The sequence below is a fragment of the Oncorhynchus masou genome, chromosome 16 (assembly GCF_036934945.1).
Source record: "Oncorhynchus masou masou isolate Uvic2021 chromosome 16, UVic_Omas_1.1, whole genome shotgun sequence".
In the NCBI taxonomy this organism is placed as follows: Eukaryota; Metazoa; Chordata; class Actinopteri; order Salmoniformes; family Salmonidae; genus Oncorhynchus; species Oncorhynchus masou.
The window spans coordinates 11,703,648-11,716,439 of NC_088227.1; the positions used below are offsets into that span (position 1 = coordinate 11,703,648).

General features: G+C 41.5%; 1 protein-coding gene across 2 annotated transcripts in view; it reads left to right on the plus strand.

The window, feature by feature from the left end:
- Window positions 1-12,792, plus strand: part of LOC135557468 (ectonucleotide pyrophosphatase/phosphodiesterase family member 1-like) — a 70,203-nt gene that overhangs the window by 33,495 nt on the left and 23,916 nt on the right. For both annotated transcript variants that reach the window (XM_064990735.1, XM_064990736.1), the window contains exons 16-18: window positions 1,116-1,185; window positions 9,426-9,513; window positions 9,946-10,130. In XM_064990735.1, the coding sequence (XP_064846807.1) occupies window positions 1,116-1,185; window positions 9,426-9,513; window positions 9,946-10,130 (343 nt within the window). The remainder of the gene's footprint in view (window positions 1-1,115; window positions 1,186-9,425; window positions 9,514-9,945; window positions 10,131-12,792) is intronic.

A 12,792-nucleotide genomic window follows, 5' to 3' on the forward strand; every position in this document is an offset into this window, starting at 1 on the left:
CACTCCACAGAGCTGGGATTTACGGAAGAGTGGCCAGAAAAAAAGCCATTGCTTAATTAAAGAAAAAAAATAAGCACACGTTTGGTGTTCACCAAAAAGCACGTGGGAGACTCCACAAACATATGGAAGAAGGTACTCTGGTCAGATGAGACTAAAATGTAGATTTTTGGCCATCAAGGAAAACGCTATGTCTGGCGCAAACTCAACACCTCATCTCCCTGAGAACACCAACCCCACAGTGAAGCATGGTGGTGGCAGCATCATGTTGTGGGCATGTTTTTCATCGGCAGCGACTGGGAAACTGGTCAGAATTAAAGGAATGAGGGATGGCGCTAAATACAGGGAAATTCTTGAGGGAAACCTGTTTGTCTTCCAGAGATTTGAGACTGGGACGGAGGTTCACCTTCCATCAGGACAATGTCCCTAAGCATACTGCTTAAGAAACACTCAAGTGGTTTAAGGGAAAACATTTAAATGTCTTGGAATGGCCTTGTCAAAGCCCAGACCTCAATCCAATTGAGTATCTGTGGTATGACTTAGATTGCTGTACACACGGAACACATCCAACTTGAAGGAGCTGGAGCAGTTTTGCCTTGAAGAATGGGCAAAAATCCCAGTGGCTAGATGTGCCAAGCTTATAGAGACATGCCCCAAGAGACCTGCAGCTGTAATTGCTGCAAAAGGTGGCTCTACAAGTATTGACTTTGGGGGGTGAATAGTTATGCACGCTCAAGTTTTCTGTTTTTTTTGTCTTGTTTCACAATAAAAACTATTTTACATCTTCAAAATGATACAAACCAATCGATTTTAATTCCAGGTTATAAGGCAACAAAATGGGAAAAATGCCAACGGGTTGAATACTTTCGCAAGCCACTGTAGACTGACCAGGGGAATACAGGTGAAAGCTATGATTCTTGCTACCATGTTGCTGCCATGCTATGTTGTCGTCTTTAGGTGTCTCTTAATGTAGTGTTGTGTTGTCTCGTCGTGATGTGGGGTGCAACTCAATATTAGGAAGCGGTTCCTAATGTTTTTTACACTCCGTGTATAACTCTGTGGAGGTGGTATGTCCTTTCTATGAATGGAATAGTGTTTTTTCATTTCTTTCTCCACAGCCAGCCTAAAGAAATCAAGTACTGCAGTGGTGGATTCCACGGCTCGGATAACGTCTTCAAAAACATGCAGGTCAGGGGAGGGGAGAAGGATGTGTGTATGTCAGCTGATACAGTGTGAAATTACAGCAGTGAATTGAAAACTTTGTATTCTTGTTTTTGCCTTAGTATACACACCTTTAAATCGGCAAAGCTTGCGGATGAGTTGCTCATTTGAATCAGCTGTATATTGCTATGGCAAAAACAAAAATCTGTGCCCCTTTGGGTCCCCAGGACCAGGATTATTTAACACTGCACGATCCATGCAATTTTTATTTGGACGTGACAAGGTTCTATGATGACTACTACAGAGGTAGCCTAGCCTGGTCCCATATGTTTGCTCTCTTGCCAACTCCTATGGTCATTATCATGCCAAATGTTCCAAACAGATCTGGGACCAGGCTACTACTGAGGAGCCTCAGTTGGTTGAATTATGTCAAAGATTCTTTAGGTTAAATCAAGCTATTGTTGCTGAACCCAGAGGGAACATAGAGTTGAAGTGGGAAGTTTACATATACTTAGGTTGGAGTTATTAAAACTAGTTTTTCAACCACTCCCTAAATGTATTGTTAAAGTTTTGGTAAGTCGGTTAGGACATCTACTTTGTGCATGACACAAGTTTACATACACTAAGTTGACTGTCCCTTTAAACAGCTTGGAAAATTGTGTCCTGGCTTTAGAAGCTTCTGATAGGCTAATTGACATAATGAGTCAATTGGAGGTGTACCTATGGATGTATTTCAAGGCCTACCTTCAAACCCAGTGCCCCTTCTCTTGACATCATGGGAAAATCAAAAGAAATCAGCCAAGACCTGAGAAAAAAATATTCTAGTCTGGTTCCAAACACCTGAAGGTACCACATTCATCTGTACAAACAATAGCACGCAAGTATAAACACCATGGGAGGACGCAGCCGTCATACCGCTCAGGAAAGAAACGCGTTCTTTCCCAGAACAACAGCAAAGGACCTTGTGAAGATGCTGGAGGAAACGGGTACAAAAGTATCTACAGTGGGGCAAAAAAGTATTTAGTCAGCCACCAATTGTGCAAGTTCTCCCACTTAAAAAGATGAGAGAGGCCTGTAATTTTCATCATAGGTACACTTCAACTATGACAGACAAAATGAGAGAAAAAAAGTCCAGAAAATCACATTGTAGGATTTTTTTAATGAATTTATTTGCAAATTATGGTGGAAAATAAGTATTTGGTCAATAACAAAAGTTTATCTCAATACTTGCCAACAAAGGGTATATAACAGAGGTCAAACGTTTTCAGTACGTCTTCACAAGGTTTTCACACACTGTTGCTGGTATTTTGGCCCATTCCTCCATGCAGATCTCCTCAATAGCAGGGACGTTTTGGGGCTGTTGCTGGGCAACACGGACTTTCAACTCCCTCCAAAGATTTTCTATGGGGTTGAGATCTGGAGACTGGCTAAGACAGTCCAGGACCTTGAAATGCTTCTTACGAAGCCACTCCTTCGTTGCCCGGGCGGTGTGTTTGGGCTCATTGTCATGCTGAAAGACCCAGCCACGTTTCATCTTCAATGCCCTTGCTGATGGGAGGTTTTCACTCAAAATTTCACGATACATGGCCCCATTCATTCATTCCTTCACACGGATCAGTTGTCCTGGTCCCTTTGCAGAAAAACTGCCCCAAAGCATGATGTTTCCACCCCCATGCTTCACAGTAGGTATGGTGTTCTTTGGATGCAACTCAGCATTCTTTGTCCTCCAAACACGACGAGTTGAGTTTTTACCAAAAATGTATATTTTGGTTTCATCTGACCATATGACATTCTCCCAATCTTCTTTTGGATCATCCAAATGCTCTCTAGCAAACTTCAGACGGGCCTGGACATGTACTGGCTTAAGCAGGGGGACACGTCTGGCACTGCAGGATTTGAGTCCCTGGCGGCGTAGTGTGTTACTGATGGTAGGCTTTGTTACTTTGGTCCCATATCTCTCTGCAGGTCATTCACTAGGTCCCCCCGTGTGGTTCTGGGATTTTTGCTCACCGTTCTTGTGATCATTTTGACCCCACGGGGTGAGATCTTGCGTGGAGCCCCAGATCGAGGGAGATTATCAGTGGTCTTGTATGTCTTCCATTTCCTAATAATTGCTCCCACAGTTGATTTCTTCAAACCAAGCTGCTTACCTATTGCAGATTCAGTCTTCCCAGCCTGGTGCAGGGCTACAATTTTGTTTCTGGTGTCCTTTGACAGCTCTTTGGTCTTGGCCATAGTGGAGTTTGGAGTGTGATTGTTGTGGACAGGTGTCTTTTATACTGATAACAAGTTCAAACAGGTGCCATTAATACAGGTAATGCGTGGAGGACAGAGGAGCCTCTTAAAGAAGAAGTTGCAGGTCTGTGAGAGCCAGAAATCTTGCTTGTTTGTAGGTGATTATTATGGTGGAAAATAAGTATTTTGGGGGGACCTAGTGAATGACCTGCAGAGAGCTGGGACCAAAGTAACAAAGCCTACCATCAGTAACACACTACCCCGCCAGGGACTCAAATCCTGCAGTGCCAGACGTGTCCCCCTGCTTAAGCCAGTGCATGTCCAGGCCCGTCTGAAGTTTGCTAGAGAGCATTTGGATGATCCAAAAGAAGATTGGGAGAATGTCATATTGTCAGATGAAACCAAAATATAACTTTTTGGTAAACTCAACTCGTCGTGTTTGGAGGACAAAGAATGCTGAGTTGCATCCAAAGAACACCATACCTACTGTGAAGCATGGGGGTGGAAACATCATGCTTTGGGGCTGTTTTTCTGCAAAGGGACCAGGACGACTGATCCGTGTAAAGGAATGAAAGATTGGGGCCATGTATCGTGAGATTTTGAGTGAAAACCTCCTTCCATCAGCAAGGGCATTGAAGATGAAACGTGGCTGGGTCTTTCAGCATGACAATGAGCCCAAACACACCGCCCGGGCAACGAAGGAGTGGCTTCATAAGAAGCATTTCAAGGTCCTGGAGTGGCCGAGCCAGTCTCCAGATCTCAAGCGCATGGAAAATCTTTGGAGGGAGTTGAAAGTCCGTGTTGCCCAGCAACAGCCCCAAAACATCACTGCTCTTGAGAAGATCTGCATGGAGGAATGGGCCAAAATACCAGCAACAGTGTGTGAACCTTGTGAAGACGTACATAAAACATTTGACCTTTGTCATTGCCAACAAAGGGTATATAACAAAGTATTGAGAATTTTGTTATTGACCAAATACTTATTTTTCACCATAATTTGCAAATAAATTCATTAAAAATCCTACAATGTGATTTTTCTGGATTTTTTTTCTCATTTTGTCTGTCAGTTGAAGTGTACCTATGATGTAAATTACAGGCCTCTCATCTTTTTAAGTGGGAGAATTTGCACAATTGGTGGCTGACTAAATACTTTTTTGCCCCACTGTATGTGGAGGGAAATTCTAACTAAATGAGATGGTTAAGATGTTAATGGGGGACTTTGAGCAGTTCTGGAACGGTTCCGGCTGACATTTGTGTACAAAGTGCTCTGAACGTTGTCAGGTCCCGTGCCTTTATACAGTGCCTTCGGAAAGTATTGAGACCCCTTGACTTTTTCCACATTTTATTATGTTACAGCCTTATTCTAAAATGTATTTTTTTTTATTAAATCCTCCGCATTCTACACACAATACCCTATAATGACAAAACATTAAAGAATCTAAAAATAAAAAACATACCTTATTTACCTTTTGCTATGAGACTCAAAATTGAGCTCAGGTTTCCATTGATCATCCTTGAGATGTTTCTACAACTTGATTGGACTCCACCTGTGGTAAATTCAATTGATTGGACATGTTTTGGAAAGGCACACACCTGTCTATATAAGGTCCCACAGTTGACAGTGCATGTCACAGCAAAAACCAAGCCATGAGGTCAAAGGAATTGTCCGAAGAGCTCCAAGACAGGATTGTGTCACCACAGATCTGGGAAAGGGTACCAAAAACATTTCTGCAACATTGAAGATCCCCAACAACACAGTGGCCTCTATTATTCTTACATGGAAGATGCTTGGATCCTCCAAGAGCTGGCCACCCGGTCAAACTGAGCAATCGGGGAGAGGTCAGGGAGGTGACCAAGAACCTGATGCTAACTCTGAGTTCCTCTGGAAATGCGAGAACCTTCCAGAAGGACAACCATCTCTGCAGCACTCCACCAATCAAGCCTTTATGGTATAGTGGTCAGACGGAAGCCACTCCTCAGTAAAAGGCACATGACAGCCCGCTTGGAGTTTGCCAAAAGGCACCTGAAGACTCCAGTGGCGGATGGTGACTTGAAAAATTTTGGAGTATGGGAGACCACGGTATAAGCACAGAACGCATGGAGACAAGTGTCTTTCAAATGTTGTCAAATAATTTTAACCTAAAGCATTTAATAAAGACATTTATAGTACAATATTATTGGGAAGGGATTGCAGCAGTGATTGCATGAGGGAGGGTATGAGTTAAGGTGTTCAGAGGCTTGACTTCAGTGCAGGACAGGATTTGACTGGGAAGACAAAAAACAATAACACAACACACTACACAGTTAGACAAAAGAGCTAAGAATGAGTTAGTCCAAGCAAGGAGTAAAATCATTGATGTGTAATAATGTGATTGTGTATGTGATTGACTCTACATATAGTAATGAGGGAAAATTGACAGGTCTACTCAGTGCTTGGAGAGGAAACATTCAATGTGCCAGTGGATGAGAAAGTACATGAGACATGGCTTCAGTTCATGCCAGGAGAACGTTGACAATGGTAGTGGAGTGGTCATCACCTCTTAATCCATGGGATTTAGCTGTAAATACAAATAGCAGATACATTCCATTACAGCTGTGCCATCATAGGTTTGGGCACGAGTTTCTCAATGAAGTTAAACTCCGACATCTCAAAATTCATAAAGTCAAACACAGACTGCACATCTCGCCCATTTGACACCTCAAAGTAGCCCAAGACTCATTCCTGAATAAAGCCCTGTTCATCTACATACCTGACAATAACTGTCAACTGCAAGCAGACTGGTGGCACCATAGGTCCCAGAGCGGTGGGGAAATTTTTGCCCCCTGGGGCCTGGAGTTTTTTTCCTTAGTTTTTTCTTTATGTTAACATAACTAGGAAAACTCTGGACCCTATAATGTATGACAGTGATTAATCAGTTGTAAAAAAAATTATATGGGCTATGTTGGGACTGGTTTTTCCTAATCAGCAATGAACCCATTCAAACTGCAGCTATCTTATATTTGTTCATATAAATTATATTTAGACTATATCAGGAGGGGGGATTTCCTCTACCCAGACACATAGACAACAACTGATAGACAATAGAACTCACAGGGCTGAGCTTGCGTTATATGCATGTTTGCATCATTCTGGCCTATGCAACTGTAGGCCTTAAAACATTTACTTACATCTGTCGTCACAATTATGTTGATTGATTAATTTAGGCTTACAATCGTATAGGCAGCCTAGCCAACCCAATTTTGAATATAATCAACATTTGATCACATTCACATTTTTTCCTGACACACAAATGGACTATAAATGACCAATTAGTTACCCTGACCAGACGGACTGGGCGCATAGGCTGTATGCAGCTGCTCTTATTAGTAGTCTACAGTTGATCAGACAGAAAAAATCTTGTTTTCATCCCATACAGCATGTCAGATTTCTAATGTTTAGGTATAGCCTAGGCTGCTGCATCCTTTGTCATGAGTTTTTGCTTGTGTCTGTCTGGAGGGATTGTGTTATCTTTGCAAAATAAATACCGGAGGAAAGTGGAAAGCCTACTTCAGCACACGCGGGGAAAAAATGCACTATGTCAACCTCTCTCTTTAATCTAACTTTTAATGGATGATGCGATTGTAGCTATCAAATCATTAGGAATTATTTTAGACATCCCAGAAATCAAAAGTTCAATATGTTCAGCAAGTAAGGCATCGTAACGTGCAATTACCTCTGCAAGTTGATTGTTATTGCCCTTGTTGGCGGAACTTTCTCCCTCGTCGTGTCTTCTAAAAGCAAGTTCTTGCATGCCTAAAAACGCAGTGGCGTTGATGAGCCGCTTCAAAACATTGCTGCGTCTTCTTACTTTCTTGTGTTGCACAGTTCAAACCCGCAGACCTTCGTCATAATCTATGCAGCTTGAATCTGATGTGGGCATTTATATGCTCCCTTTTGTTCTGCCGTTTGCTTAACGATCAATGTTCTTCAGGTCACTGTACCCACCTTTCAGGTCACTGTACTCACCTTTTAGGTCACTGTGCCCACCTTTCGACCAAGGCGCAGACTTTCCAAAAAAGCAGGCAAGGCCAGCAATACAGGCGGCTTGATGAAAGGCTCCCTGTTAACCAGATATACTTTTGATACCAGTTGGTAATGAATGCCCTCACCCTTTCATTCTTCATGAAACTGATCTCAGGCAGAGGTCGGCCCTCACTTTTAATTCGCACCTTTTCCGTACACTCCAGAGAATGAAAAGGGTTCTTTAACAAAAAGTCTGCAACATTTTCGGCTTTGGCCACTCTGGCGGCGAAAACTGCACACTTGCGCTGATAGCTATAAGGTGGGTACAGGTGGGTACAGCTAGTACTGAAGTTAGCAAGACACATTTGTAAATTAGAATTTGTTCTTAACTGACTTGCCTATTTAAATAAAGGTTAAATAAAATAAACATTTAAATAATTGCACTAACTGGACACACAAATAAAGAATAATAATATCCCCAAAATGCTCAAATGTCACACTTCACTCTTAATCTCTGTCCAGCAATGTCACCAAGCTTCTCAACACATAGAACCCATAATGCTCTGTGGCACAATCCCAACACAACACATTCGCTCATTCTCTGATCCTAATTCTATGATTGAATGGAAAACATGTCAGTTCATATTGCAAAAGCTTTGATTAGTTGGAGGACGTCCTCCGGAAGTGGTTATAATTACCATGTATGTCTATGGAAGGGGGTGAGGCCTACAAGCCTCCTGGGTTTTGTATTGAAATCAATGTAGCCAGGGAAGGACGGAAGCTAGCTCTCCTCCGTTTAAACCATGGTGCTAGCCCAGACAGTGTTGTTGAAGTTACACTGTTTTGCAATGGTCTACTATATTTTAATCAATTATTTGGTGACTTATAAATATATTTAGTATAGACTGAAGGTTGAAATCGCTGCCAAATGTGCTCCAACAAAGTACTTAGTAAATGGTTTTTTATACATGTGCAAACATTTAAAAAAAAACAGTTTTTGCTTTATTCGTTGAGAGCCCAATGACAAAAGAGACCATGGCCTTTTATAGCAAAGACACACCCCCTTCAGTCTACATGACAAACAGATGTATGGAATGGGTCACAAGGTTACTAATAATTCACAGCAAACATTATCTGCTGTAAATGCTGTCCTCATTGTGTAGAGACAAGGGTCTGGCCCCGAACCATCTTTCCCTGGTACCTTCCAGTCAGGCACACAGACACTAATCATGCTAGGGAATGCGGTCTTTATCACCAATCAATCGTAAATCCACTGTCAGTGTTAAATCTTCTAGAGGCCCACTTTCAGTAGAACACACAGACATGAGTGTTCTAACAACCCCTTATTATGTTGCATAAAACAACAATTTGAGGCAATTACAGTATTATAACATAATCTTGTAATTTTGCTCTCACATAGAATTGAAAGACCACCATTTTTTGTCTTGGTTACCGAGAGATGAAGTCAGTTTGTGCATAAAGCTGAAGGTGTAACAAGTCTGAACACATTTCATTGGCGTCTCTGCGCTCCTCAGTGGATGTTTAGGAGAAAATTCCCTGTCAGTTACATTAAATAGTCCAATATTGCACTGTCACTAAGTATGATCATATTTATTATAAGCAATGTGAAATCTTAGTTACTTGTTTAATTTTTACTATATTTAGAATGACTAAGGCAATTCAAGCCCTATTGCCCCACTTTTGTTGAATAGGGAAAAAAATCTTATTTTCATAACATTTGAACTATTTACTTGAGCTTGTGTCTTCAGCAAAAAAATAAAAATTCTAATCCAGAAGGCTGAGTTTCAGACCTTTTGTAAAACTATGCAACATTACCAGTTATTGTTTATGGCTATCTCATAAATTATTTAAGTGGAAATAAAAATGTAGCACATTCAAAAGGTTAATTGGGGTTCAGCGTTGTTTTTTTGTTGCTATATACATACACATGTTTACTCCATTGTTATGAATAGCATGTGTCAATTATTCTTGTGAAAGTGCATTCATTTTGTTTTTGTATTTTTTTTAGACCATATTCATTGGTTATGGACCAGGGCTGAAATATAAGACTAACGTTGCACCTTTTGAAAACATTGAAGTCTACAACCTCCTGTGTGGTAAGCTTGTTAGTCAATGGACCGTTTAACATGGGCGCAGGGGGCAATGTCCTCTTGCATAACTAGAAAAGATTAGCCTGGGTGCCAGTCTGTTTCTTCTCTTGCCAACAGAGTGGAACAATATCTAAACATACTGGTAACCAGGCTAAGAAAGGATTGCTTTTCTATAGTTAAACCATTCCAGCAGCCAATCTGGTTTTACACTCATTATGATGTAATTTCAACCACGTTTATGCAGAACTCGGAGTCCACTTTTCTATTTCTCAATATTGTGATAAGTTTCAAAGAGGATGTACTAGTTCAGCAGGTGCGAGTCCATAGTCCCAACACTGCACCTGCCGTCTGCAAGACACACAGCTGTTATGTACAGTTAGCTAACTAAGTTAGAGAAAATACCTTTTCAAGTCTAATCTCTTTCTCTCTGCCTGTCAGATTTGTTGGACATTCCCCCTGCTCCTAACAACGGGACCCACGGGAGTCTGAACCACCTGCTGACGAACCCTCCCCACCTCCCTGTGTACCCAGCTGAGCTCTCCTCTGACTCCACCTGTGAGGCGAGTGGCCCTGACCCCTCTGACAATCTGGGCTGCAGCTGCAGCGCCCGCACCAAGGCAGCGGTAAGACCAGGGAATACAGTCGGGGGTGGTAATCAAACTCACATCCTCCCTAATGGAGCAGGGATGGGAGGGGTCAGAGGGTCTGTCCTGTCATTCACTTCTCTGGGCTATGTGGGACGCTATCGTCCACCTCGCCAACAGCCAGTGAAATTGCAGGGCACCAAATTCAAAACAACAGAAATCTCATAATTAAAATTCCTCAAATATACAAGTATTATAAATATAAACTTCTCCTTAATCCAGGCACAGTGTCTGATTTCAAAAAGGCTTTACGGCGAAAGCACACCTTGCGATTATGTTAGGTCAACACCTAGCCACAGAGGTGAGAGGTGTCACAAAAGACAGAAATAGCGTTAAAATGAATCACTAACCTTTGATGATCTTCACCAGATGGCACTCCCAGGACTCCATGTTAGACAACAAATGTGTGTTTTGTTCGATAAAGTTCATCTTTATGTCCAAAAACCTAATTTGAAATGGGTGTGTTATGTTTAGAAATGCATTGTCTCAAACAAACATCCGGTGAAAGTGCAGAGATCCACATCAAATTACAGAAATACTCATAATAAACATTGATAAAAGATAAGTGTTATGCATGGAATTATAGATAAACTTCTCCTTAATGCAACCGCTGTGTCAGATTTCAAAAAGGCTTTACGGCGAAAGCACACCTTGCGATTATGTTAGGTCAGGACCTAGCCACAGAAAAACACAGCCATTTTTCAAAGAAGGAGAGGTGTCACAAAAGTCAGTAATAGCGTTATAAATATTCAATTACCTTTGATGATCTTCATATGGAATGCACTCCCAGGAATCCCAGTTCCACAATAAATGTTTGTTTTGTTCAATGAAGTCCATCATTTTATGTCTAAATACCTCCTTTTTGTTCACGCGTTTAGCCCAGTAATCCAAATGCTCAATGCGTGATCGCTTAGTTCAGACAAAGTCAAAAAGGTTATATTACAGTTCGTAGAAACATGTCAAACGATGTATAGAATCAATCTTTCGGATGTTGTTATCATAAATCTTCAATAATTTTTCAACCGGACAATTCCTTTGTCTTTAGAAATGAAAAGGAACGCAGCTAACTCTCGCGGCCACGCGCATGACTCAGCTCATGGCATTCTGCCAGACACCTGGTTCAAACAGCTCTTATTCGCTCTTCCTTCACAGTAGAAGCCTGAAACAAGGTTCTAAAGACTGTTGACATCTAGTGGACGCCTTAGGAAGTGCAATATGACCCCATAGACACTGTGTATTGGATAGGCAAAGTCTTAAACCTACAAACCTGAGATTTCCCACTTCCTGGTTGGATTTTTTTCTCAAGTTTTGGCCTGCCATATGAGTTCTGTTATACTCACAGACATCATTCAAACAGTTTTAGAAACTTCAGAGTGTTTTCTATCCAAGTCGAATAATTATATGCATATTCTAGCTTTTGGGCCTGAGTAGCAGGCAGTTTACTCTAGGCACCTCATTCATCCAAGCTACTCAATACTGCCCCCGAGTTCCAAAGAAGTTAATGCTCCAAATCCTCAGTATTAATCATACAGTGCCTTGCGAACTTTGCGACCTTTTGCCACATTTCAGGCTTCAAACATAAAGATATAAAACTGTATTTTTTTGTGAAGAATCAACAACAAGTGGAACACAATCATGAAGTGGAACAACATTTCTTGGATATTTCAAACTTTTTTAACAAATCAATATCTGAAAAATTGGGCGTGCAAAATTATTCAGCCCCTTTACTTTCAGTGCAGCAAACTCTCTCCAGAAGTTCAGTGAGGATCTCTGAATGATCCAATGTTGTCCTAAATGACTAATGATGATAAATACAATCCACCTGTGTGTAATCAAGTCTCCGTATAAATGCACCTGCACTGTGATAGTCTCAGAGGTCCGTTAAAAGCGCAGAGAGCATCATGAAGAACAAGGAACACACCAGGCAGGTCTGAGATACTGTTGTGAAGAAGTTTAAAGCTGGATTTGGATACAAAAAGATTTCCCAAGCTTTAAACATCCCAAGGAGCACTGTGCAAGCGATAATATTGAAATGGAAGGAGTATCAGACCACTGCAAATCTACCAAGACATGGCCGTCCCTCTAAACTCTCAGCTCATACAAGGAGAAGACTGATCAGAGATGCAGCTAAGAGGCCCATGATCACTCTGGATGAACTGCAGAGATCTACAGCTGAGGTGGGAGACTCTGTCCATAGGACAACAATCAGTTGTATATTGCACAAATCTGGCCTTTATGGAAGAGTGGCAAGAAGAAAGCCATTTCTTAAAGATATCCATAAAAAGTGTTGTTTAAAGTTTGCCACAAGCCACCTGGGAGACACACCAAACATGTGGAAGAAGGTGCTCTGGTCAGATGAAACCAAAATTGAACTTTTTGGCAACAATGCAAAACGTTATGTTTGGCGTAAAAGCAACACAGCTCATCACCCTGAACACACCATCCCCATTGACAAACATGGTGGTGGCAGCATCATGGTTTGGGCCTGCTTTTCTTTAGCAGGGACAGGGAAGATGGTTAAAATTGATGGGAAGATGGATGGAGCCAAATACAGGACCATTCTGGAAGAAAACCTGATGGAGTCTGCAAAAGACCTGAGACTGGGACGGAGATTTGTCTTCCAACAAGACAATGATCCAAA